Raw genomic sequence first — 25,966 nt, 5'->3', positions numbered from 1 at the left:
ACGGGTACAACACATGGTTCTGATTACGGTTATGTAACCGCTACAACACCTAGTGTTACCCAACATACTATTGACCACTAGTGTTGCATTTTTCTTTGTTTTTCAACTAGCCAATTAGCAGGTTTTATTTTCCCCACAAATGTGGTCAGACGGGGCTCGCTGTCTCTTCTGACATCACAATAGCCATGGCTCACTGAGCATGTGGTTACTAGTGTGACAAACTCATAGTTCTGTGTAAAACCTAGATCTCCTGCTCATTTCAGCTACAGTCCAGTGGATGATGCCTATCAAGTTCACTGATGCATATACATATTTGGGAGTGGCAAATTCTCTTGGAATTGTGGGAAACGGTGTCCCCCCTCAAGGGCATGTCTTTTTAAGTGCCTCCATTTTCCATTTTGACAGTAAGCTTCCACAGTCAATCAGAGGCCACAACGTCACACTGTTCTCAAATATCATAACTGCACAAGCAGAAATAAACAGGTTATGATGAGGAAAGAGAAGTTGGCCTGAGTTCAGAGAGGAAGAAAAATAAATTAAAAAAAAACAAGAAAGAAAACCCATGTCAGTCAGTTATTCCACTTTCCTTTTTTAATACCATAACACAATTTAAACACAGTGCTTACCACGGGGGAAAGCAAATTTTTACCAATGTTTTCTGAAATGTACAACTTCAAAACTTTCCCAAAAGAAATACAATAAAACACAAAGCAATACAGTATATCTATAATAGTAATTATAATCATAGTAATGACGCTGATGATGATGAAGTAGAAACATTGACATGAGCTCTCAGAGGCAAACAGGTAACAGTTGTGTTCTGAAGATTCCAAGGATTCCACAGAGTAACCCTTTCATTTAGTGCAACACCATGTCAGTGACAGGAATGCAAGCAGTTCAAACGTCTGACAGAAACTTTTGGTGCCACATATTCACCTTTAATCATGAAAATAAACAGCACCCCATCCAGACCTATATCTCCCAGGAAGTGGCTCTATTTTGAAGGGAAGTTGAACAAGCAGTACTCTGACCAATGGCACAGGTGTGGCCATTCTCAGTTTAAAGTAGGGGTGTGCAACCGCCTTCATGAATAAACATGAGTTTCAACTTTGCACCTCACGAAGACCAGACCATGGTCAGAGCATTATGTATGGCAATATTAATAAAATTACATAACGCATGAATTTACACATTAGGCTGTACATTACAGTGTCTACTGCCACGGTATTGCCTATTTATTATTTTTGCCTTTCACCATTAACTAAGCAGCTGAAAGATCATTAAACGCGTGGGTTTCTAAGCAACACGTTTCCATTATTCACCTCAAGCTGGTCCGATTACTCTTATCACTTTTCTAAACGACAATATGTAGTCATTATTGTGGCAAAACGCAATTCACATAAAACACACCTGTTACTGCATCAGCTGATAATCAAAACTAGAGTTCAATACCAAGCTTTGAAGAGAACAAGAAGCCTTAAGAATAATCCATGTACTCAGAAAAGCTCACTTTGAAGTGGACTAGCCAAAAGGATTTTCATCACAACTGAAATTATCTGACTCTTTACTCCCTCTGGTGATCAACTGTCAGAGTTGCAGCCGATTGTTAAAGAAGTTCTCTACCCATCCTAATCTCGCCACATAGGTCATCTTCCATGTTGCCAGGTGACAGCTTATGTCAAAGTATCCATCTTGCAGCTACCTAGTTGTTTTTTCACACATCACAATAACGCAATTCTAGATCGGTGGGGCTTTTTATGGTCAGAAAAAGCACTTCAACGCTCCCGAAGACACAAAGCACAGAAGAGAAAATCCTGGGCCAAAAACAATCCACCAAACACCACAGCAATATCATAAAATGGCTGTTATTTTTATTGATCTACTCACCATAACATACCTTAAATACCATATGGCTTCTACATTTTTCCTTAAAAAAAAACATGGAATTATAATTATGATATTATTCAAAAAGCGGTATTAATGAAATGTGCACCTAAGTAGCTGGATCTTAATATGACTTCATAGAACCAAAATAACAGAAATAAAGGTACATTTAAAATATATACTGTACAAATCAACTTATATATATAGAACGAATGTAAAAAAAAAAAAAAGAAGAGGTTTACACAACTGACGGATGGACAAATGGGACACTCACAAAAGTGAATAGACAGGGCGCGTGCCGCAGTGGACGTAAGGACATTGAAGGGGACGCTGTTCTGGAATTAAAAGACCAGCGTGCAATGGGCCCTGTTCTGCACAGGGACCATCCGAATCGGTTCACAACGGCATTGAAAACAGATCAGGAAAGGGTGAGGGGGAGGGGGAGGGGGAGGGGAGGGGTGCGCCCATTAACAAATTCCACCCGGGGGGTGCGTCCCAGCTCGTGCCAGTGCTCGTGGCTCCCCCCCCCCCCCGCCCCCCATGACTCTACTCCTAGAGGCACATATACAGTAGCATCTGCAAGTAACAATCAGGCAGGAAGAGAAATGTTTAAAAGCATTTTACGAATGTAGACAGCACCCCAAGAAACTAAAAAACAAAACAAAAAAAAAAAAAATACATATCTGCACAAAGGTTGCTTGAGCCTCGCCCTGTGAGGAGCCGAATCGGCCATCTTGAGTAGACATTTCTACGAGACTTTGGTACAGTTGTAACCTCAGATTTCATTTGTAATTGGCAGTTTTCAGGACAATCTTACGGACCTCTGTTCTAGATTTAATGGCGTTGGGAAGGTTAAAATGTGGCAGAAGATGAAATAAGAATTTCAGTGTTCAAGGTATGAAGGCATCACCTTTAATGCACAATCAACCTGCAGTCGATTGTTAGTACAGCAGAAGCAGAGCCACTCTGTATGGAATCTCAAAATGGGGCAAAGCAGTACAAAAATCCGTATCAGTTTTGGAATTTGTCTTAAAACAGGTTTGTGCACAAGTATAATCTAGCGGGAAAGAGATTCACAATCAATTTTGCCAATCAATAAAACATAGAAGTACATCAGATCAGAATAATATTCCACTACTAGTGTAGTGTGGTCCAAGCAGTACTGTGCACTTGTTGCGATGAAACCAGGGTTGGACTTAAATCAAGCCCTGCCCATCACTCCTGGTTGCAGCATATCAGAATAACCTGCTTTGGCAGTAAACAGCTGATTGGACAGTTATTTGCCAGTCATTTTCAGTATCTCTTTTGTGTGCCATAGGTTCTCAATTCTTTACTGAGAAGAGAGGCCTTTTGAGTCCAAGTCAAGGTCCAATTTACAGTAGGAGCTGAAACAATTCTTGAGCACTACTGACAAGAAACAAACATTGAGCAAATTTAAACAGTGCTTTATACTTTAGTGCTGGACGCAAACCGACAATTTAAGGTGACCATTTTGATCCCACAACAATAAAAAAAACAAACAAAAGAAAACCTCTGAAAACAATCTAAAATTTTATTTTTAATTTAAAACTAATTCATTCATTCACTGCAAGTGTGATTATAGATATTTCTCATTACTTGTATCTGAAAGGTTTGATTGTACTATCAAGCAGATAGGCATGTGAACTGTAGACTCAAAAATATTGACTGTCCTGACTCCTGACCAAAAAAAAAAGTTGAAGACTTTATTGAGGGGGACTCCTGGGAGGAGCTATGCTGTGACATCTCACAGACCTGGGAGGAGCTATACTATGATGTCACACTGACCTGAGAAGAAGCTATACTGTGATGTCATATAGACCTGGGACGAGCTATGATGTGACATCACACAGACTCTGAAACAGTCTGTGGAGTCTGTGGTCTGTGGCCATTCAAGGAGAGGGGAACAATCATGCAGTGAACTGCATTAGATCTCAAGCACTATGAAGCCAATTTCCCCCTTATCATAAACCAGTGTATAAAAGGGCCTAGCATCTTCATCCCCATAGCCCAGGGGTCTCTGGGAAGCATCAGTACAGAGACCAGCCTGACCCCTCGGGATTCTGGGAAGTGTAGGTAGAGACCAGCCTGACTACTGGGGATTCTGGGAAGTGTAGGCACAGAGACCAACCTGACTATACTGGGGATACTGGGATGTGTAGGCAAAGAGACGAGCCTGACTACAAGGCAGTGAAAGAAAACTCCAAGTTTCACCAGCACAGGGAAAACACAGCGATTACGCTGACGATTGCGGACGTAGCCTTCCAAGCTGTCATCGACGCGTGTAAACAAACTTTTCAAGCAACTTTCCTCCTGAGGACAAACCTCAACAGCAAAACTGAACATGCATCAGTCCGCCTGACCTGAACACAAGTTAAATATACGTGATTAATCATTAAAACAAATAATACTTCTTTTCCCCCAGTCACGGCTAGTTTTACAAAATATTGGCAGTGTTTTAATATCAACGGATGAGACCACAGACTTTCTGCACCAGCCAGTCAGACATGCTCATTAGTAGACAGGAGCACTTTAGCACGCTTCTCACATCCTTAGAATAACAGAGAAGCCAATATGCTGGAAATCACTGAAACTGACATCTCTAGGAGCACAGTAGTGGCTACAGTTCATCCACACCCCAAAGTTGTATGCCTCAGGGTTAAAGCTCAAATCGCATTCCCATTTCAAGCATCATCCGTAATACTGCAATAAACTGTAGAGAATTTTTAACGTTTAAGGTGTGACATCACAGATATATGATTAGAACGTTCTTAACTGGACATTCTATTGCTGATGTAACAAACACTACTGGTAATTGAAAGCAAGTGACTTTTGGGAAAAAATTTTTTTTTTTTAAAAACTAGTCTTCAAAGGGTTAAGAAAGAGAACTGTTGCAGACATATTTTCATGCTCCTGGCAACAAATATCTGCCACCAATGACTTACTTCCCGGATCAGCTTTAGGGTTTAAAAGGACTGTCAAACGCTCTCACTGACAGAGCGAGACCCGACGATGAACTTACAAGCTTATAAACTAACAGCAGATGTGTGTATTGCTCTCTGTGAAAGCTGGACACGTTTGTATAGCACTCTGTTATTTTTCCACCATTACCATCCCGGAAAAAAATATATTCAAGGGTTTTCCAGGACAGCTGAAATGTAATAAACAAACATTCATAATCCCAGTTTACACAAACAAACATTCATAATCCCAGAAATGCCTCAGGGGGGGGAATTCCCCACTGGTTAACATCAATTTAACCTGTCTGGAGCCAAATGACTGTCTTAAGACAAACACTACATGCAAGCCTCTACTTGTCTCTGACATTACACTGCCAGGCTAACAGCAGTGCTAACCCCGGGCTACAATCGCTCTGAACTGGCTGGCACAAAATGAACTCAGTCTGTGGCACAGAACTGTGGCATCAGTCACATGAAATACATTACACTATTATATGACCCATAAATATATATATATATATATATATATATATATATATATATATATATATATATTTGCATGGCAAAGTGATTGGCTTTCACAGATAAGACAGAATATAGATAAATAGACATCTGTAGGTTTAAATAAATGTTCAGCTGACATTTAGCATGATGCAATATTATTCTGCAGCAAACTCCACCAATATACGAACATATGATGCAATAAATGCTGACTGACGAAAGCCACTCTGACTGTGAATTTATAGAGGAGTTACCTTGTGAATGTGTGGTTAACACAGTGCATTAAAATAAGGTCAAATAAAATATGTACCATAAAATATTCACACACATTTTTTATATATAATGCAGTCTACTGTATGTAAGAGGAAATGTGCAGCTGACCTCATGATCACTCGAGACTGAACGTGTCATCACTGCATCTGTAAATAGACTAGCTAACACAACTAAAACTAAATGACGCAGAACTGTAACACACAAACGTAACCGCAAAGAGATACACAGAAACAGTGGTACACACACACACACGTACACACATGCATACACGCATGCACACACGCAAAGCACACACACACACACACGCACGCATACACGCACGCACACACACACACACACACACACGGAACGGAATGATCCAAGGTTTAGCTGTAGTCTGTTCGGTTGCGTTCTTGCTCAGATAAGCACCATTCAATAATCCCACTTCCTCAAAAAGCATCAGACTGCCTGCTGCTACAAGGCTGACCTTCTCCCTCCCCTTCATCCTCCTCCTCCTCCTACTCCTGCTGCTATTCGTCCTCCTCATCCTTAGGCCCGCCTATGCCGCCTCCTCAATGGCCGAGAGCAGCCCTTTCTCCGTGAGGTGTGCCTTTAGGGAGTTAAAGATGTGGAGCTGCTGGTCCAATCGCAGGGCTAGCAGCTGCTGGATCACTTTGCTGGGGTTCGGTCCCCTGTGGGGTGGGGAAACGGTCATTTAAAAATCAAAAAATAGTACTTCTCTTGCCTGCCTGATGGACTGCACCTTATTGCACAGAGTGCCTATTATATCATCACATTATCTGTGTGGTAAGAACAGAATGACCTCAGCTACCTGCTGTGATGTGTAGTGGCCAAGTGGGAGGTGGGAGTTACACCCCTACTATTAAATTAGGAAATTTACATTTGAAATTTGAATTCACTATTGATTACCTGCACGCACACTGTAAATTGTATATTATTGTGTAGATCTCATGTGACACTCGGCAAAACGGATTTCCCCACTGGAAAATCTAAAGCCAGTCTACGTGTATACAGGTGGGCAATGCTGTTGGGGGGGGGGGGGGGCTAGAGAAGGGGGGTCACCTGATAAAGCTGGCGATGTAGACGTTGACAAAGGTGGCCATGAGATACTGGCAGTCGAAGCGGTCCATAATCCCGCCGTGCCCGGGGATGGTGTCCGCAAAGTCCTGAAAAAGCAATAAAATAATGCACTGTGAGAATAGAGCAGCCCCATTAGAACACTCCCTCCCTCCTCAGCCGTCCAATCAGCACGCGGCCTCCTCTGGTCTGAGGCGATTCCAGCCAATCAGAGGGACCCAGGCTCACCTTGATCTTGAAGGCCCTCTTGAAGCCGCTGGCGAAGAAGCCCCCGAAGGGCCCCATGATGGAGGCGAAGCTGGACAGCGCGATGCTGTGGATCTGGAACGGGTACATCCGCACCGTCGTCTGCAGGGACGGGACCAAGCGCTGACCTCAGAACAGTGTGTGCACAGGGGGAGTCTCTGTCTCACACTCATACAACTGACCTCAGAGCAGTGGGTGAAGAGGAGTTAGCACCATCATGCAGAGTGGAAAACACTACAGTTTTAAAACTCTGAAACCCCACTGCAGAGTACTGGAGAGGGGACTGACCGTGCAACTCCAGAGTTTGCAAGTTCAAATCCCAGCTGGGGTACAGTCACTGCAGCTGAGCATGGCTCCTAAACCGAGCTGCTTCAGTAAAGAAGCGGCTGTATAACTGGACATTGTGTAAAAATGTGAGCTGGGATTTGGGACATGAACCGCGAGTTACAAGCTCAGTAAGTTGCTCTGGACAAGAGGGCCTGCTTAGCTCATAAGCAGAACTAAAGCAAACAATACAACAGGTGCAGATGCAAATCTAGCCAACCGGACACTGAGGGGCACAGGAAGAGCAAAAAACAAATTAGACAAACAGAGACAGCTGAACATACAGGCAGACAGACAAACAGAAAGACAGAAACAGACAGACAGGTACAGAGAGACAAACAGATACAGATAGGCAGACAGACAGATGGATGTACAGATAGGCAGACAGACACTGACAGAAATAGAAAGAAAGACATAGACAGATAGGCAGGGAGACAGACAGACAGGCTGACAGATACAGAGACAGACAGATGGGTGTTTGAGAGGCAGGCAGACAGACAGACAGACAGACAGACAGATGAGTGTTTGACAGGCAGACAGACAGACAGATACAGAGACAGACAGATGGGTGTTTGAGAGGCAGACACACAGACAGACAGGCAGACAAACAGACAGACAGACAGACAGGCAGACGGAGGGGCGTGGTCCGTACCCAGCCGGTGAGGGACTCCAGCACAGAGGGCAGGACGTACTCCTGAAGCTGAAAGAGCTCGGACGGCTCGCAGTCCACAGTGAACCTGTTGGAGTCGTTGTTGAACTCGACCGGACAGACAAAGTACCGGTACCCGCTCATCACGTAGGACAGCTGGGGGGGGGGGGGGAGAACATTGGTACTGCTGGACCTCACAATTTTGGGACTAAAACAGAGACATGACTGTAAACTTGTAAAATAAAGAGTAAGGCCTCATTCTCAGATGACGCACTCCAAAGAAAGTGCACTGCTTCCTACGGTTCCATGCACAAAAACATGTCTGTATCATTATTTTTAATAACGAAATAGCATGTTGTGTGTGTGTGTGTGTGTGTGTGCGCGTGCAAATGCATGTGTGTGGGCCTGTGTGCGTGAGTGCGTGTGTACACGTCAGCGGTATTAATTACCAGGATTCCAAACACAATGGTGGCGAAAAACCCTCCAATAAATCCTTCCCAGGTCTTCTTAGGGGACAGCTGCAGGTGACATCACAAAAAAAAACCTGTCACCACTTCAAAACTGATAAGACAAAAGCTATAACCAAGGATTTCATTTTTCTGTAAATATGTAAATATAGAGCATGCAGAACTTTAAGCCAGAACTCTAGCCAGTAAAATAAACGAAAAACAATTAGTTTGCAGTTTCTCTTTTAAATAAAATGGCGCTTGGACGAGCGAATGGTCGAACCTTGATGAGGGGGGTGCGGCCGAAGAAGAAGCCAAACATGTAGGCCATGATGTCGTTGCAGATGACGCAGGAGATGGGCACGATGAACCTGGGGGGGGGGGGGGGGATCAGAGAGGGAGGCCGTCAGCATCAGCTGCCGAGGACGAGCGGAAGCGCGGGGGGGGGGGGGGGGGGGGTGATCCCCCCAGGGGGCACGCCCTTGAGGAGTCGCTCCTCACTTAAAATGACACCAAAATCGCTCCAGTCCACTGAACTTCCAAAAATGTGCATTTCTTAATAAACCAATCAGAGCCATGCTAGCAGAGCGGTAAGCCAGTGATGTCACCTTAATCATGAGCTTGTGTAGCTGTGGCTAAACGGTACCATTCGCCAATTAACGCTGGCTAAAATTTGAGAGAACCAATCATATTGCAGGAAACCGGACTCCTGGTGAGGACTTGTTTCTGCGGGAGTGAAAGAGCCAGACGGACAGACGGACCGTGTCTTACCAGATCATTCCTTCAAAGAGGTTGTGGATGATGAGGTGGGACTGAGTCACCACTATCAGGAGAGTAACATGGGTCCAGCCGAACTGAGAGAGAGAAAGAGGAGGAAGAGAAAGAGAGAGATGGAGGGAGAGAAGGGGGGAGTCAGAGAGGGGGAGAGTGAGTGAGGGGCAGAGAAAGAGAGAGGGAGAGAGAGAGAGAGAGGGAGGGGGGGAAGGAGGGCGGGAGGGAGGGAGGGGGAGAGAGCTTTGTCCATTATAAAAAATGGCATTTTCCAACAGAATCCAAATCCTCTGGACAACAGTACAACATATTTTAATGAAAGCTTCATGAAAACATAAGTAGAGAGACTCTTGGAGTGGACGGGGGGGTGGGGGGGGGGGGGGGGGGGCGACACCGACATCAACAGATGACACAGAAGTGGTGTCTGGCTTCCTAAAAGGTTTTAGCAGCAAATGTGTGGTTCACAGTTAATGACCAATCAGTGCCCACAGTCTCCCAGTTCCAGTGCTTACACCGCACTGCGGTCCTATGGGCCAGACAGACCGGCCCCAGGATGGGGGGTGGAGGGGGGGGGGGGGGAGTGTCAGTAATACAGCAGAGGGGGGCGGAGCCTCCACACTCACCATGTAGAACTGCAGGCGGTAGTGCTTCTTCACCAGGCTCAGCACGAACATGCAGAACCCTGGGCGGTACCACGTAGAACCCGCAATTAACCCGTGTGGAACCCACGCAGAACCCGCAAAGAACAGGAGGAGCATGGAAACAAAAACACAAAGAACAACACTCAGGGAATGAGGAAGTCATAATAATGATACTTCTAATAATACTAATAACAACAATACTAATACTACGACTAATAATACTAAAAAGAAGCTTCTTTAATTTTGTATGTTTTTGGGGGTTTGCACAGAAAAAAAAAAAGCTTCACTGCTTCATCGCTACAAAAATTCACCTTCGGAACACACAATAAGAGCTTTGCTTCAGCGTAGTTCGAACTGGTTAATAATAAATAATAAAAAATGGGAGATGTGTTCAGGTGCTGATCCCTTAGGGCTTATCGTATTGTCTGCCCTGTCTCTGGTCATTGGTACGGTCGGCCCTGTGCTGTGATGTGCTAAGACAGGAGACACCGCCATCTTTCATCTTCAAAGCCTGGGGGGGGGGTGGGGTGGCGGTACGTTAAAGGATAAAGCGAAGAGAAAAATGAGCAAAGAACAGGAGGAGGAGGAGGAGGGAGAGAGAGAGAGAGAGAGAGAGAGAGAGAGAGAGAGAGAGAGAGAGAGGAGAGAGAGAGAGAGAGAGAGAGAGAGAGAAACGCGCGAGCAGAGAGCAGAGCTATCTTTCCAGGCAGGTTTGGTAATTACTTAGCGGCTGTAGGACACACCTTGGGCTGCAACACTTCACCTCCTTATTAAAAACATATTTCATCCCAAATCTTATTGAACACCATCGTATGTCAAAAGCCTGGCAGTGTGGGGGGCGGGACAGTCCTGGGGGAGGCGTGGGGTTTTAATCACCCAACAACACATTAACTACAATCTGTCAGAGGAAAGCATGTCTGTTTCCACAAAATTCAACCCAAACCACTCGTGGTAAAACATATTATTATCAGCACAAAAACACACCATAAGCAGAGTCAAGCTAGCTTTGGCTCACAAAAATTTGCATACTGACCAGAATTTCTTCTACATATGAGTATTTTGTAGTAGACCAGGGCCAGATGCATATCAGAACTAGTTCAGCTACTTTCGATACTAGTAACATGAGAATTTTCCAGGAAACCAGTTATGTAACCGAACCATACTATCATGCAGAAGCAGAACTCTGTTCTCTAGAGTATTTTCAATATGCATTTGACCCAGATTTAACATGGCACATGGGAAAGCATACTATTATCACTCTTAAGTAATTGGGGCTTACAGAACCTAGCCAAAGCTTGCCCTTGGAGAAGGATCTAGATGCTCTGTTTTGTTGAAGGTACGCAGCTGAACGTGCAGAGGTACACAGCTGTACATGCAGAGGTACGCAGCTGTACATGCAGAGGTACGCAGCTGAACGTGCAGAGACGAAGGCCGACGTGTGGTGAGGGGTTCACCACATCCCGTTCAGAGAAGGCCCAGATCCGGCAGCTTCTTCGCCGCGTGGATTCCCACGCACGACGCCCCCGGCAGCCAATCACCGCGCGAACGTCCCTCGCTTCAAACGACGCCAAATAGGGTGAAAGCTCGCGCCTGAAAGTGGCGCCTTTTCAAGCTTTGCGGTAAGCTGTAACGCTGCAGCCACAGTCCTACAATCAGTGTGGAAAATTAGCATTTCCCACGGCAAAGCCACCTCTGTGCATTAAAACCGTATGATTTTTAGACAAAAAGGCTCCTGGTTTATGTAAGGCTAATGCGGGTTTTCCAAAGTTATTCTTCAGTGATGGTTTTGGACAGGACAGCCTGCTAGCGACTACGAGAAAAAAAAATTACCATATATGGTAATTAAATTCAGCCAGAACTCAAAGCAAAAAGCCAGTTCTGATCTGGTTTTGACCCACTGACGAAAAATAGCATAAATATACAGTTAGACTTGCCTTGTCCTCAGTGATCTTATGTACCACATCTGGAGTAGAGAATGGGGACTGAAAAAAGGAATAGGAAATCCAGAGTCTCTGTACTGAGAGACTGAACTGGTAGCCCAACATTAGGGTGTGGTCTCATCAGAAAGGTACAGATCTGTACACTAGTGTATGCAATACACACTGGTACACAAGGTACAGGCTGGTACACTAGGGTAGTGTAGGGTAGGTACCACTTGTAGGATCTCACCAATGAGGCAAAGGCTGGTACACTGGGGGAGGTAACACCTGTATGCCCACATATGTAGGTTAGGTACCACCCGTAGGGTCTCACCTGTGAGGTACAGGCCCGTACACTACGGTGAGTAGCACCTGTATGGTCACACCTGCAGGTGCCACCCGCAGGGTCTCACCTGTGAGGTACAGGGCGAAGGAGATGAAGCGATGGTATTTGCTGAGAATGCGCAGCGGCTCCTCCCTCTGCACCAGAGTGAAGAAGTAATCGGTGACCGTCTCGCCGTAGAAGAAGTAGTTCACACACAGCAGGAAGTACCTGCAGGGGAGGGGGAGGGTGAGGGTGAGGGGGAGGGGCAGAGCACGACTCGGTCGCCATGGAAATCCAGCCAGCTCAGCTATCACACCTACTGACGTTGCGCAAACCGCAAAATCTAGTGGAAAGGTTGTGCTCACGACGTGAGCAGCCACTTAAAAGACCCCGGACACAAAATTCAGCCACATTTTAACGACTCAAAAATGTGAACGGGGAAGCAGCTTACACAACAGATTAAATTCCACACTAGATTTTATGGTAACGTTATAAATTACAACATCAGCAAAACACTACATTTACTGCAATATACATTACCAACAGCAAGACAGCACTATGTAAATTAACACTACCTATAGGCATCTTACTGATCTACTTGTCTAACAAACTACCATATTACCAAATCAGACCAACCTCGGGAAGTCTGTAATGAAATACAATACAAAATGGCTCATGATTAACAAGTCAAAATAAGCGCAGTTAGTTAGCACACTGTAATGCACACACCCATATCGGACAAACAACACAAGGTAAATATGCAAATGGACTACAGTGTCTGCATGTTTGCAGTCCTGGAGGGCTGCAGTGACTGCAGGTTTAACTCCAGTCCTGGAGGGCCGCAGGGACTGCAGGTTTAACTCCAGTCCTGCAGGGCCGCAGTGTCTGCAGGTTTAACTCCAGTCCTGCAGGGCCGCAGTGTATGCAGGTTTAAATCGGTTACCGGAGCATGGAGGAGACAATGTGGTAGTGGAGGAAAGGAGGATATATTTTTCGAGTATTGGGACGCACACATTGACGGAAAAGACTACATTCCCTGGCTGATGGCAGTGGACAACGCAAAGCTCATTAAACGCAACGCTCAATGGGCTCTGTGGAGCAGGTCCATTAGAGATCAAACGACATAAACACACAGGAGGGAAGGACCAGAGGGTGCCACTCAGGCCGTTTCCACGGCGACGGGCTCTCACCAGCTCAGCGTTCTGAACCAGGGCAGGTGGTAGGAGTGGTAGACGCTGTAGCCGATGGTGATGATCTCCTGGAAGCATTTGATCTGCACACACAGCACCTGGGGAGGAGGGAGAGACTCTGTCACGCACGCACGCACACACACACACACACACACACATGTGCACATACACACAAACACACACAAAAGCACACACAAACCCACACCACTAGACCCTACCTACCAACAGAAAACTGCCTCAGCTAATCATGTCACCAGTGAAGGACTCCGCCTATGAAAATATCTAAAATTTCTGTTTTGTTTAATGAACAATAGTACTGTCAGCTGGAGGGACAGTTTTAAGGCGCTTATACAAGCAAATTAGACCAGTGTTGGTGCTGGAATTCTGGGTAAAGGGTGCTTCTATAAGCAGAGAAGACCAGTGTTGGTGCTGGAATTATGCGTAAAAGGGGCTTCCATAAGCAGACGATTCCAGGTCAGTACACCACTGCGAGGGGAACACTATCAACACAAAGACATGAAGTAGGCCACGTCATCAAATCCATCACCGACTACGTCGCTATGCAGCCTTAAAGGACGCGCTGACCTCAGAACGCAGACCTGGCTCTCAAACGACACCGCGTGACCTTTCTGCGTCAGGAATCAAGATTCGATTCAGCATCGTTACTCGACACAGGCTAACTGAATTTCTTTCAAAAAATAAAAAATAAACAAAAGAGAAACAATCCAACGCACATTGAGGCACATTTAGCCCTGAATGGTGCAATTCAGTCCGTTCTACTCTTAACTCAATAACGGACATCGCAAATTCACTTAGGGAACACAATGAGAAATAATGTCAGGAATGGGGCTTTGCTGTAACGCGATTAACGAAAGTAGAATGCGGCTTGCGTGCCGCTCAGACTGAATGCAAAACTGAACGCAACGCAGCCAGGGCTGTGATTGCTCCCCCTGTTTTTCCTGATTAATCAGAAAATACTGGTTTTCAGACTGAAGTAGAGGGTCTGGGTGCGTCATGAACGCACACATTTGCATGCTCCGACAGTTGATAAGGAGGGAGCAAAACGCTCAGCAATAAAGCCACTTATAAATGATTTAATTTGGGAGAAATGCACTCAAGGCTTAAAACATGCCTCTAGTCTGCCTCCCACCATCATCTCCTGATTCTTTCTCATTTTCCTCTGGACTGTGGAAAGATGGACAAAACAAAATGGTGTATATATTTTTTTGTTTGTTTTTTTCTTTGCAAAGCTGGCTTTTAATTATGGATTTTTATGACCCTCAAAAGTCACAGTACAAATCCTAGATGAAGCATACCCCAGGGTTCAGCCCCAAAGCCTGTCCTAACCTCCCATAAATACCAGCGTTCCACCTCATCAAACAGCCTTATCCTTGTTTCAGGATGAAAGACAGCTGTTGATCTGCAGCAGCCCAGAGGCCTCCAGAACAGCACAAATCAGCACGGTGCTGTCATGTACTGAGCTGTGAGGTGAATGGCAGTGAGTTACATCAGATACCATCGCCTACAGTCCTCTGCTTTGGGGTGCGGCGAACCTTAAACCGTGGCTAGCTTGAACCATCAGTATCAATGGCCAAATGCTTTAATGCTGTGGTTTTTTTTTTGCTGAACAAGGACTTATCTGGCCCTGAAAAATATGAACACTTCAGATATTTTACATTAAAAAGTAATAAAATCGAAAAGGAAGCCTAGGAGAAGGTACATTTTTTTTTCCAGTGTCATTTTCTGTGGGTAAAACAAAATTCATGATACCGGTCAACAATGAGGATGATATGAAATAAGCATCACACAAAAGTGACATTTTAACATGACTGCCTCCAAAACAACTTCTCACTCACTTAGCGAGCTGTTCGGCCTGTCACGAAACACAAAGGGAAAAAAACTCTCGGAAAACAAAAACAGACAGCTTGCCATATGGCCATTAGACGTTCACACATTACGAGCCTCTGCCCACGCCCTCCCTCCATTCAAAAGAGAGAGCGAGAGAGAGAGGGAAGAGGAGACAAGTGGAGAGGTAGAGGGAGAGAGAGATGTGGGGACGCTGTGGAAAAACTCACGATCATCATGAGCACCATGGGGCCCAGGTAGATAATGATGAAGAAGAAGGAGATCATAGCCAGAGTGAGGATTCCTCGCACCCACCAGTTCCTCCATCTGAAGAGAACACACACCGTATTAGTCTAATAACCACACACACACAGCATTACTGAGAGAGAACCTCCACACTACAGGTAAAGTCTCACAGAAATATACACACACACACACAGCATTACTGAGAGAGAACCTCCACACTACAGGTAAAGTCTCACAGAAATATACACACACACACACAGCATTACTGAGAGAGAACCTCCACACTACAGGTAAAGTCTCACAGAAATATACACACACACACACACACATTACTGGGAGAGGACCTCCAAGCTGCAGGTAAAATCTAATAATGCACACTGCTCAAACATACATAAGGATTTTAAGTTCAGACAATGTGCAGACCAATGTACACATTATTTTACTTCCCAAAGAGATATTTTTAAAAAGTGCAAAAATCTGGCTCTGAGATCTGCAGCCATATGTAAAGGCAGAGGTTACCGTGACGACAGCCCGGACAGGGCTTTGTTCAGGACCACCGGGGTGTCGTCGGCCGGGGCGGGAACCTCCGGCTTGGCCTCGTTGTCCGAAGCGGCGTCGCCATCGGCCCGCGTCTCCCCCTCCGAGCCCTGGAAGAGAGACAGGAAGTGAGCCGCCACCCTTCTGGAGAACCGGCGAGGGCGCATGGAACCCGGGCCTTCAGACGCACGCGGAGTGTTCCCGGCTCGAGACTCCGGAACGCGAGTGGAATGGAATCCGCCTGACAGCCAGCCTAGTGTTCCATAGGCCCCACCCCTGGAGGACAAGAACAAGCAGTGTGTTTTTTTATGGACAGGGCCACTTAAGCGGGTAAAAATGACCCGATTGTAGGCAGAGGACGGGCTGGCAAACAGCTCCATGATGTTCTGCAGCCCGACCACAGAATGCTCCCCATGTCTCCGTGTGACAGGAGTTACACAAGCAGCCAATCCGCACATCACAGTGAGTCAGAGCAACACATTTACCTAAACTATTTAATTCTAGCTAAAAGCATTTACTGTGCCGTGCTAAAATAAACTTTTCTATGCACGGAAAAACACTCTCATGGCTACACATGGGCGGCAGTGTAATATAATAGGCAAGGAGTTAGTCTTGTAACCTAAAGGCTGCAGGTTCGATTCCTCAGCAGCACACTGCATTGTACCCTTGAGCAAGGTACTTAACCTGCATTGTTCCAGTATATATCCAGCTGTATAAGTGGATACAATGTAAATGCCATGTAAAAGTTGTGTAAGTCGCTCTAGATAAGAGCGTCTGCTAAATGCTTGTAATATAATGTACTGTAATGTACCTATAGGATTTAAGATTTTAAAAAATTGAATAAATATAACACCACTGAATTTGAAAAGTACTGACATGTTGTGAGTTGGTCCTGATAAGGAATGAATGACTGAAGGACTTTCATTAGCTAGGGTAAAGCTACACGTATATGTCCATAAAGTGCATTAATAATGGCTGACTTCCACAGCCCTCCCAACCAAGGTGGCCTCATCAGGACCACAGCCTTATGAAACTCCCAAACGGTTTACTGTATACTGAACTAGGAATGTATACTTGGCTTTCCCCCGAGTTGTGGGCAGATGACATCATGAATGATTAATTCATTCCCAACACATTGTTTTTTGTGTGTGTGTGTGTGTGTGTCTGTGTTAAGTTAAGCATCTTATTTATGTCCCTTTCTGGTCATAAACCATATGGCATTGATGGGCTGTGTGTTCTATGTATTTTAACTATGGAAATTTTCCAAAGTATTTTAAATAACAAATATGTAAATAACAAATATATTGTGTGTGTGTGTGTGTGTGTGTGTGTACAGTTTTAGCCTGCTGCTGTATTGCGAGAGTTACAGAACTCTGGCAGTCAGGTGACCCTGTTCTCCGTGGCAACAGCCCGCAGTGTTTGTCATGAAGCCTCGAATGCCAGCTGCACTGTGCTAAGCTGCGCACACGCCACTGCCCCGCCCCTCCCCTTCTCTCTCTACGACTGGCCGAGCACTCACAAAAACAGCAGAAAAACCTCATACTAAATATATATTTTTAAACAATTCTACAGACTAATTTCCACTATTTCTGAAGAATTGTGCTAATATTAAACCTTAAAATACTCAGACTTACAAACACGCAGCCAAAGTCTTGTCTTTTCTCTTGCGTTCTCGCTACCTCTCTCTACCACACACACACACACACACAATCCAGCTGATGGAACTCGTTGGCCAAGACACTAAGGTCGCCATGGTAACTACATCCTGTCATTCAGGATGCTGAGACTAAAAATAAACAAACCAAAAAAAAAAACAAGATGCTCCTGGAATTGAGAGGAAACCCCAGCACACTTCCTGCAGAGGGAGAATATAACAGGAAGAGTGGCACCATGTTTTAACGCTCTATATATGACTGCTCAGTGGCATTTGCATTTATAATTTGCTGCGAGACACTACTATCTTTATGGGAGGAAATTTATCCCCGTCCCACACGTACAAACAGGCACAATTTGCACATTCATATTTCTATTGATTTTCACTTCCAATTTTCCATCTGTAATGCAGAAAACAAAATTCTTCCTATCTGAAAAGCACAGTTAGACATCCAGCTCACCCTGACAGCGAAATAGAGGGCAATTAGTGTGCCACACATCACATGGGCTAATCATTAACCACAGAGGAAAAAACCAGTACTGCCACACAGCAGAACACAGGGGAGCCTTCCTGAATCCAAGGCACTAAAGCATTACCGAGGAAGCAGAATTCAACAGACAAAACCAATGCACTACACTTAGCTAAAGGACTTGTTCACTTCAGACACATTAATGCATGCCATTTCCAGGTGCTGTGGTTAAGACAGATTGCCTGGGGCGATATGCTCTCAAATTTGCTAGGCAAAAAAAAAAAAATGAAAATGCAAATAAGCTGTGAATTGACCGAGAGAGACTTTGGCTGATGTTCAGTCAAGGACTGCTGTAATACAGGAGCACACAGGAGACAGGACCTAGAATTTGATTATCCTCTACGTGATGCAAACATCTTTGGTTAGCTCACATAGGCTCAGTCTTCCTCAGAAGCAGATGCTCACACTGGGCACAGATCTTCCGCTACAGGCTGCATTTCATACCTTTTCCGTTTCTTTGATGGTTGTACGTTGTGCGGGTGGGCCTGCTACGAACGGAGCCAGCGCACAAGCTTAAATTAGCCAGCAGCTATACCGCCCCGTGGCCCTGAAGCACCCGCAAACTGGGCCTGGATTCTGTTTGGAGCCTGGATGGGAGAGCAGGTCACTGCTGGAAGTGTGCTGCACGTGGTCCAAAAAGAGCATTCTTTCAACTATAAGATTTTAATAACAGCATTTAAATATTCTCCCAACTTAATGCGACACATTCATTGTTTTTTTTTTTTAATGCACAACTAATCCGGAACATAGGCCATAGCATGTGTAACTGAATTGCTTATAAGTATGGTACATGCGATTATTAAAGTGCAAAACTCCTTTCTAATTTCTGTGTATGTTAAACATTGATATACTCTTCCCTCAGTCACACAGAAACCTGTTCGCTGTGCAGTGATGAAGAACCTTTCAGATGAAATGGTCTCTTCTTTAAAGTCCTGTCCAGATTACCCATCCACAAAGGGCTGATACCACTGTCTGCAGTTTACCTGCCAAAAGGAAATCCTTGCCTCTCTACCACACTTCTTTGTGCCAAATGCTTTTTCGCGGTAAGATGGTTGTTCAGGAGGTTTAACGGCTCTTCCTAAAGTGCTTTGTGGTTGTTGAAAGGAATGCGTTAAAATAATGAAAATAATTATCATTATTAACGTCTTAGCTGCCATATTTCCAAAAGTACATAAAGAGAAAGGCACCACAAGAAATCCAAGACGAGGACACAAATTGAATGTAATGCATAAAACACTTCCTGAATATACAAATGCTATATTTACTATATTTCAGCCATGCTACATTTGAACCTTTTGATAATTTGGTTTGATGATAGATCTTTTTTCCTTCTTTTTTTGAGCACTTAAGAGACAAACACACGGTGTGGAACTCCAGGGCCTTTGATAGGGATCACTGCACCCTACACTGGGGGTCCCTCTTCACCTCTGACCTCCACCTGGACCCAGTATGGCCTGTTCTACTCCTTCCACTGCCTGATGCACAAAACACAGCTCTCGGAAATAGAACAAACCAAAGATTCTTTAGACACACCAGATACTCACCTCCTGCATTCCTTTCATCCTATTTGATTCTTAACTACAAGAAGTCCCAGGTTGATAAGCGATAACAGCATGTGTTAGAATGTGGTGTGGGCAGTATCTGGTGTGTCTACAGAATCTTTGCACAAACCCCTCCTACAAACTGGCTGTCTGGTAATTTCCAGGAGATTTCCTAATTATTGGGAATGTCTATCTTTTGCTTCCGGACTCATGCGTGGGTGCACAGCTGATCTACACTGCATACCCCTCCTCATGCTCATCCTAAAATGTGTACTAAAGCATTAAGCCACACCCAAATGAACACTTTCAGACACACTTTTTTCAAAGCTAAAGAACACTTAGTCTTCTTGACAGTGTTTAACACAGACTATAAATTATTTTTTTAATCCAGCTTTTATAACTGAGTCTGGTGGGGGAATTGATAACTTAAGGCCCCAGAAGACACTGACTTTTTCGTGAAAAGGGAGTTGAAAAGATAAGATGTTCAGTCCACATTTAAGTGGAATATAGGAGAACATTATTTCGGGTTTGCTGCCAAAGCTCGATCACTCTCGCCACACTGAAAATCCAATTAAGCTCAAATCAATGAGTCTTCTGTAACTCCTGTATTTTCAAAGCGTACGACAGCTCCATAGTAGATCTAAGCCACATATTCGGCAGCATTCGTACGCATACAACTACATTCACTATTACCTGTGTTTGTTTCTACATTCCCCATTGTTCACGGCCATGTTAATCAGCAGCTACTTTCCATAAATCGATTTATTTGATGACAGCTATTCAGTTAATGTTTGTCTACCTTGTTAGCTAGCTGTAGCTGTTCACCAGCAACACGGTAGTCTAAACCGTATATATGTCTATGGTCTAAACGCCAGAAAAATCCCAATGGGAAATGCGCCACCGGAGGCATGACAACTCACAAGCCGATGCAATGTTTAATTTAGCTAGCTACATCACTCGAGTTCATACAGAAAACCCCAGCACTTGAATGTAGTGTGCAACGTTTGCACATCAACGTCACTGAAAACAGTGAATGGCCAATCTACAGATAAAAGTCAGCAAGCTAGCTAGATAAGGCAAGGAATAGCTGACATTAGCAAGCAGTTAACTACCTAGCTAGCTAAGGGTAACATTATATTGTAGAGTCGGCTTTCTAAGTGGAACGTAGCTATCTAGTCGCCTACTACATTGTTAGTCTAGTCATAAAGCCTAGGTTTAACATAGTCGTAACGTAGCAAACGTTAGCCACTTAAGTATAACGTTAGCTAGCTAGCTTGCTAGTCGTTCGCTTTTAAAACGGTGGCTAGTGCTAGTTAGCTGTCTTCTAGTTGGTAATGTTGCTAACAGGCTAGGTATCAATAACAGAATATAGCTAAGGAGAGAAAGCCACGAGAAGTTAACCTAACGTTGGGTAATTTCATTCAGCCTTAATAACTCGCTACCTGATGGTGGCTAATCGACTAGCTAGACATTTTAAAAAGCTCATTTTGAATTGGAAATAAAACATTCTGAAATAACCTTGTCATCTGCTGACTGTTGTTGCAAGTCGTTCTCTGCTGCGCCGCGGTGCCGAAGCTCTGTCATGATTATGGGGATCAACCGTTTCCTCGGTCGCTGTAGCGGAGTTCTGTTATTTTAAAAATTGTTATCACTATTAGCTAATGCGGATATTAACTACAGTGTGTAGCTTGCCCGCTAGTTGGCTATTTTGGTCGTCACGCAGTACGACGATCAATCCGACCCTGGAGAGTGTACCTCACATCCGCGCTGCTGTAACCCTTCATCCGCCGTTTGTCAAACTGCTTCTCCACAGAGAGATCGTCAAAGAGAAAGATGCTCCACTTCCACCCTCCAGTTCTGAAAGAGTTAACTCCCACATCTCGGAGGGTAGCTCCGTACATAACAGAGCAGTGAACGGAGCTTCTAATAATTTATCCCAGGACCAGGTTTTTTAACGGTGGTTGATGGCCAAAAATTGTCCTCTTCCTATTCATTGAACAGTTTACCATTAGGCAGTAGATTAATGTGATAAGCAAGGTAAACTGGTCGATTTAGAACATGTAAGTATCTAGCAAAACAAATGTTAAAAGTTTGTTTCTTAGTAGACATGCCCAACAGTTTTGGCTAAGCAATGGAAAGCCATGTTTGAATGGAACAACCTGCTCAAGAGCTTCTATCAATCTTTGCAGCATGGATTCATTCCACATTGTAGTGGAAACATTCCTCAGGGATTTTGTCCATGCTGACTCAATACCATCACACTGTCCCTGCACATTTTTTGGCCACACATTGATGCTCACCTCATCTCAAAAGTGCTCTGTATTTAGATCTGGGGATTGATCATTGGAGGTCATTGAAGTACACTGAAGTCACTGTCAGGTTTGTGGAACCAGCTTGACATGATGCGTGCTTTGGGGCATGGCACAATATCCTGCTGGAAGTATGCATTTGAAAAGGGGTAGACTGCAGCTAAAAAGGATACACATAGTCAGCAACAATGCTTAGGTATGATTTGGGATTCAAATGATGCTCAGTTGATACTAAAGGGCCTAACGTGCCACAAAAACATTTCCCGCAACATTACACCCTCACCACCAGGTGTTACCTTAAGTCAGGATGGATTCATGGATTTGCTATTTACACCAAATTCTGACCCTACCACCTGTAGGTCGCAACAAAAATTGAGATTTGTCAGGCCAGGTAACATTTTTTTTTTTCAATCTTCGATCATCCAGTTTTGTGACCACATGTCCACTGTACCCTCATCTTCCTGTTCTTAGCTATCAGGAGTGTAATCTGGCATGGTCTTCTGCTGCTGTAGCCCATCTGCTTCAAGGTTTGAGACGTGCAGTCAGAGACCCCCTTCTGCCCATTGTTGTAAACAACAGTTATTTGAGCATTTGTGGCCTTTCTGTTAACTTCTGACCTTGCACAGGATGTTTTCACCCACAAAACTGTTGCTCACAGGGTGTTTTTTTTTTTTTTTTTTGGTTATTATCATCATTCTCTGTAAACTCTAGAAACTCAAAATCCCAAGAAGGCAGCTGTTTTTAAGATGGAGGAACCACCAGTCATACCTCACTCAAAGTTGCTTAGATCACATGTCTGTTCCCATTCTAATATTAGGTCAAACAACCTATTCACCATGTCTGCATACTTTGCATATTGAGTTGCACTCACAGTAAAAAAAAACACACACATATATATATATATATATATATATATATATATATATATATACTCCTTCCAAAAATATGGCAACACTTAAGTGAAATCATATACTTAAGGCATTTGGATTTGAGATTAAAAGATGAACATGAGACAGAAATACAGACAATGAGCTTTTATTTCATGGTATTTGCATGCATATATGCTTTACCACTTTACAGAAACAGCTGTTTTGTGTGAGTGGCTCTCTCTCTCATATATATATGACAGAGAGTACCAAAGGGAATTCCTTGTTTTTCAAATTCTTAGTGATGCCCATAAGTCATGTGCACACGTATTGTCCAATCAACTACCATTTTTTACTGAAAAAGATGGCTGTGTCCTAATGTAAACTCTTTACGTTTTCGGGTCCACACACCAGCTCCAGCTAATACTGGGCCAGTATGGCGCGGGTCCAAACAAACAGCGGTTCTGAAGAAGCACGTAGCGCAGCTGCACGATTCTGCCTGCAGTTCCGCGACTTTTTAGGTTTGACTGTTTGTATGAATAACACGTAGGAGTAGCCTAGCATCATTGGGATGGGCTGCTGTTCTGTACGGCAACTACTGATTTGTAGCGCAGCAAGGGAATGTTGGCTTTCGCACAGCTTTCTCGGCATATCGTAACAGAACATAATAAGGAAGGGCTCTTGAATGTCAGGGTAGCCGACCGCAACCACCGCCTACTGACTTTGGCGAGACACCACCACGGTGTGCCATCTGTACGCTTTGTCGGTCTTAAAGCAATACCGAATATTAACAGCAGACGCAGCTGTTAGCGACATGTCAATATGTTTATTTTGTTTCGATACTTGTAACAAGCGTTGTTTCATACCCACTGTGGGTGGTAGCCTACACTGCTGCAGGTTAAATGCAGAGGAATTACATGTAGGTTATGCGTTTTGTATTTTCTTGTTTCTATGCAATACATTTCTTGGACGCCTGATGGCAGCAAGTACAAACAAATATGTTTTGCTTGCGGTATTTCAGGGCTCAACATGCAGTATCTCTATAACAAAAATTCTACATACAGGCTGCAAGTGAATGAATAATGTTATTGTTTTACTTTTATTGTTATTGACTAAGGACATATGTACATTATAACTAAAAGCATAAGATCTTGATAGATAAAGACATTTTGTGGACTACATTTTGAAGGATAAGGATAGAAATGTCGACATAACACAAACTGGAGAGCCACTGTTTAACATCTCTTTTTCATGTAAACATGGATATTATTGCTACTACACAAGACAGATCCATTTTGTGTGTGAATAAAGAGAAGATTGTGTGCAAGGGGAGGAGAAAGGCACTGGTGTGTGTGTGCAAGAGGGAGAAAAAGAGGTATGACTGTGTTTATGCTTGTGTGTATGTGTGTATGCCTGTGTGTGTGTGTGTGTGTGTGCGCGCATATGTACGTGTATGAGAGTAACAGATATTTCTTTGCTCAGCTGCAGTGTGGGCTGGTTCAGCATGACAGAGGGCAGCAGTACTCAAACTTTATTCACCCTGCTGTCGACAGGCTAAGGGCGGGGAACATTGCGGACAAAATTTTGGAAGATGTCTCTACTCCTAAAATGGTATGACCCTCCTGATTTAATGTTTAAAAAACGTTTTTAAAAAACAATGCAAATTGCAAATGTGAGTCCCTTGAATTTTTGTTTTCTTCTGTTTTTTCACCCTGGTGGTTAATTTTTCAGACAGCAACAGCACTGACAGGACATTTATTTGCTAATAGTAGTTGAGACTAATAATAATAATAATAATAATAGGTATTTATTTATATTGCACATTTCATTTTACAGAAAAAATCTCAATGTGCATTGCATGGGCAATTAGGTGAGTTAAAACTTATACAAACCTTATATTGTGCAATAACATAAACTGTATAAAGAACAAGCCTGTATTGCATATAAACATGTACTGTATAAAGAAGCAAGCCTGTATCATATAAACAATATAAAGGAACAAATATATAACACTTCCACACATCCTGCATAAACTATGAAGGGAAAAGAACAGAAAACAAAAAAATCCCAATAAAACAGAAATTTATAACAACAAAAAAGAATGAAATGGTGCAGGATGATGCAGGCATAACAAACACGATGGGAGGATTTAATTAAAGCTGTGTGGGAAGGCAGTGTATTGGAAATGCAAGTCTTGAATGTGCTGGGTTATTGGCCAGGGAGACAGTGGATTTTTCCAGAGACACAGGGGCCAGTCTGCATCTCTCATTCATCTTGTTTTGCATGGCATTTGGTGCATTATCTCATGGGCTTGCACTCACCCACTTACTGGCTCTTAAAAGCTGCGGAGAGGAATCCGAGGCGCTCCTTCGTGTGTGTCCTGGTACCCCCCCCCCCCGCTCACACGCCCACCTGCTTCCTATTCAGAGGTGAAATGGATTTCCCCGCAATGCATCCTGGGAGTGATCAATAAGCTTATTTAAGCAAAACTACTTATTTGTCAGTGCACATTTGTCATGGTTTACTTTGTGTATCTTGTGGATAGAATTATACAAGATGACTTCATATACCCCGAGACCTACCGGACAGTCGGATAGCACGTAAAGTTATCAAACTAAAAGCAGGCCGTTCCACAGTCTGAGGGCACTCGGTATTTAAGGGTTTTGGTGAATGGCGAAACATGCAGAGATCAGACTAGCTCAGGTTTGATTGAACACTTAGCAATAGAGGTACAATGGAGGTGCATTTTTGTTCTTTAAGGTACAAAAAATTCCACATGTACCCACCCAGAAGCATACAATAATGTTCTTTGTGTATAATAAGTAACAAGTAAAAAAGGTACAAGTGAATTATTAAACTCATGGATATGGGTACAAATTGTGAATACAAACTGGCTTATAGGGTCCCACCCCAGTGACAAGAGTTATACCTTTTTAGGCACTTTTTTCTACCCTTTGTTTTGAGAGTGATATTACAGGTTGTCCTCCTTGCTGTTCTGTAAACGCACTTCTAAAGGGTCTGCAGAAAGCACTTCCTGTCCAGGTGTCCATCTCATAGATTTGTGGTTTCTGACTCATTCAGCATTACAAGTGTCTTCACTTCTAACTGTCTTTGCAGTGTGCATTGATCGGTGAATACAGATGAGCTTGGAGTTTGTCCTTGAGAATGTTAGTGAGCGATTTTTTTTTTTGTTTTTTTGGATGGGGTGCGTGCAC

The 25,966-nt window shown here is 43.8% G+C and overlaps 1 protein-coding gene and 1 long non-coding RNA gene across 2 annotated transcripts; one reads left to right on the top strand and one right to left on the bottom strand.

The window, feature by feature from the left end:
- Positions 1 to 569: 569 nt before the first annotated feature.
- On the bottom strand, positions 570 to 21,369 carry cds2 (CDP-diacylglycerol synthase (phosphatidate cytidylyltransferase) 2). Its single transcript, XM_035436021.1, has 13 exons — positions 21,095 to 21,369; positions 15,835 to 15,962; positions 15,300 to 15,396; positions 13,225 to 13,322; positions 12,123 to 12,262; positions 9,773 to 9,831; positions 9,150 to 9,232; positions 8,662 to 8,749; positions 8,382 to 8,450; positions 7,936 to 8,088; positions 6,942 to 7,061; positions 6,699 to 6,802; positions 570 to 6,307 (listed from the first exon to the last, which is right to left on the bottom strand). Exons 1-13 carry the CDS (start codon positions 21,158 to 21,160, stop codon positions 6,175 to 6,177), a joined length of 1,338 nt encoding a protein of 445 aa, XP_035291912.1. The 5' UTR covers positions 21,161 to 21,369; the 3' UTR covers positions 570 to 6,174.
- A 1,750-nt stretch (positions 21,370 to 23,119) lies between these two features.
- LOC118207026 lies at positions 23,120 to 24,985 on the top strand. Its single transcript, XR_004761295.1, has 3 exons — positions 23,120 to 23,272; positions 24,234 to 24,362; positions 24,588 to 24,985. It is a non-coding gene; the product is annotated as an uncharacterized LOC118207026 (long non-coding RNA).
- The last annotated feature ends 981 nt before the right edge of the window (positions 24,986 to 25,966 follow it).

The sequence above is a fragment of the Anguilla anguilla genome, chromosome 10 (genome assembly GCF_013347855.1).
Source record: "Anguilla anguilla isolate fAngAng1 chromosome 10, fAngAng1.pri, whole genome shotgun sequence".
Taxonomy (NCBI): Eukaryota; Metazoa; Chordata; class Actinopteri; order Anguilliformes; family Anguillidae; genus Anguilla; species Anguilla anguilla.
This window is presented reverse-complemented; position numbering and strand designations above follow the sequence as displayed.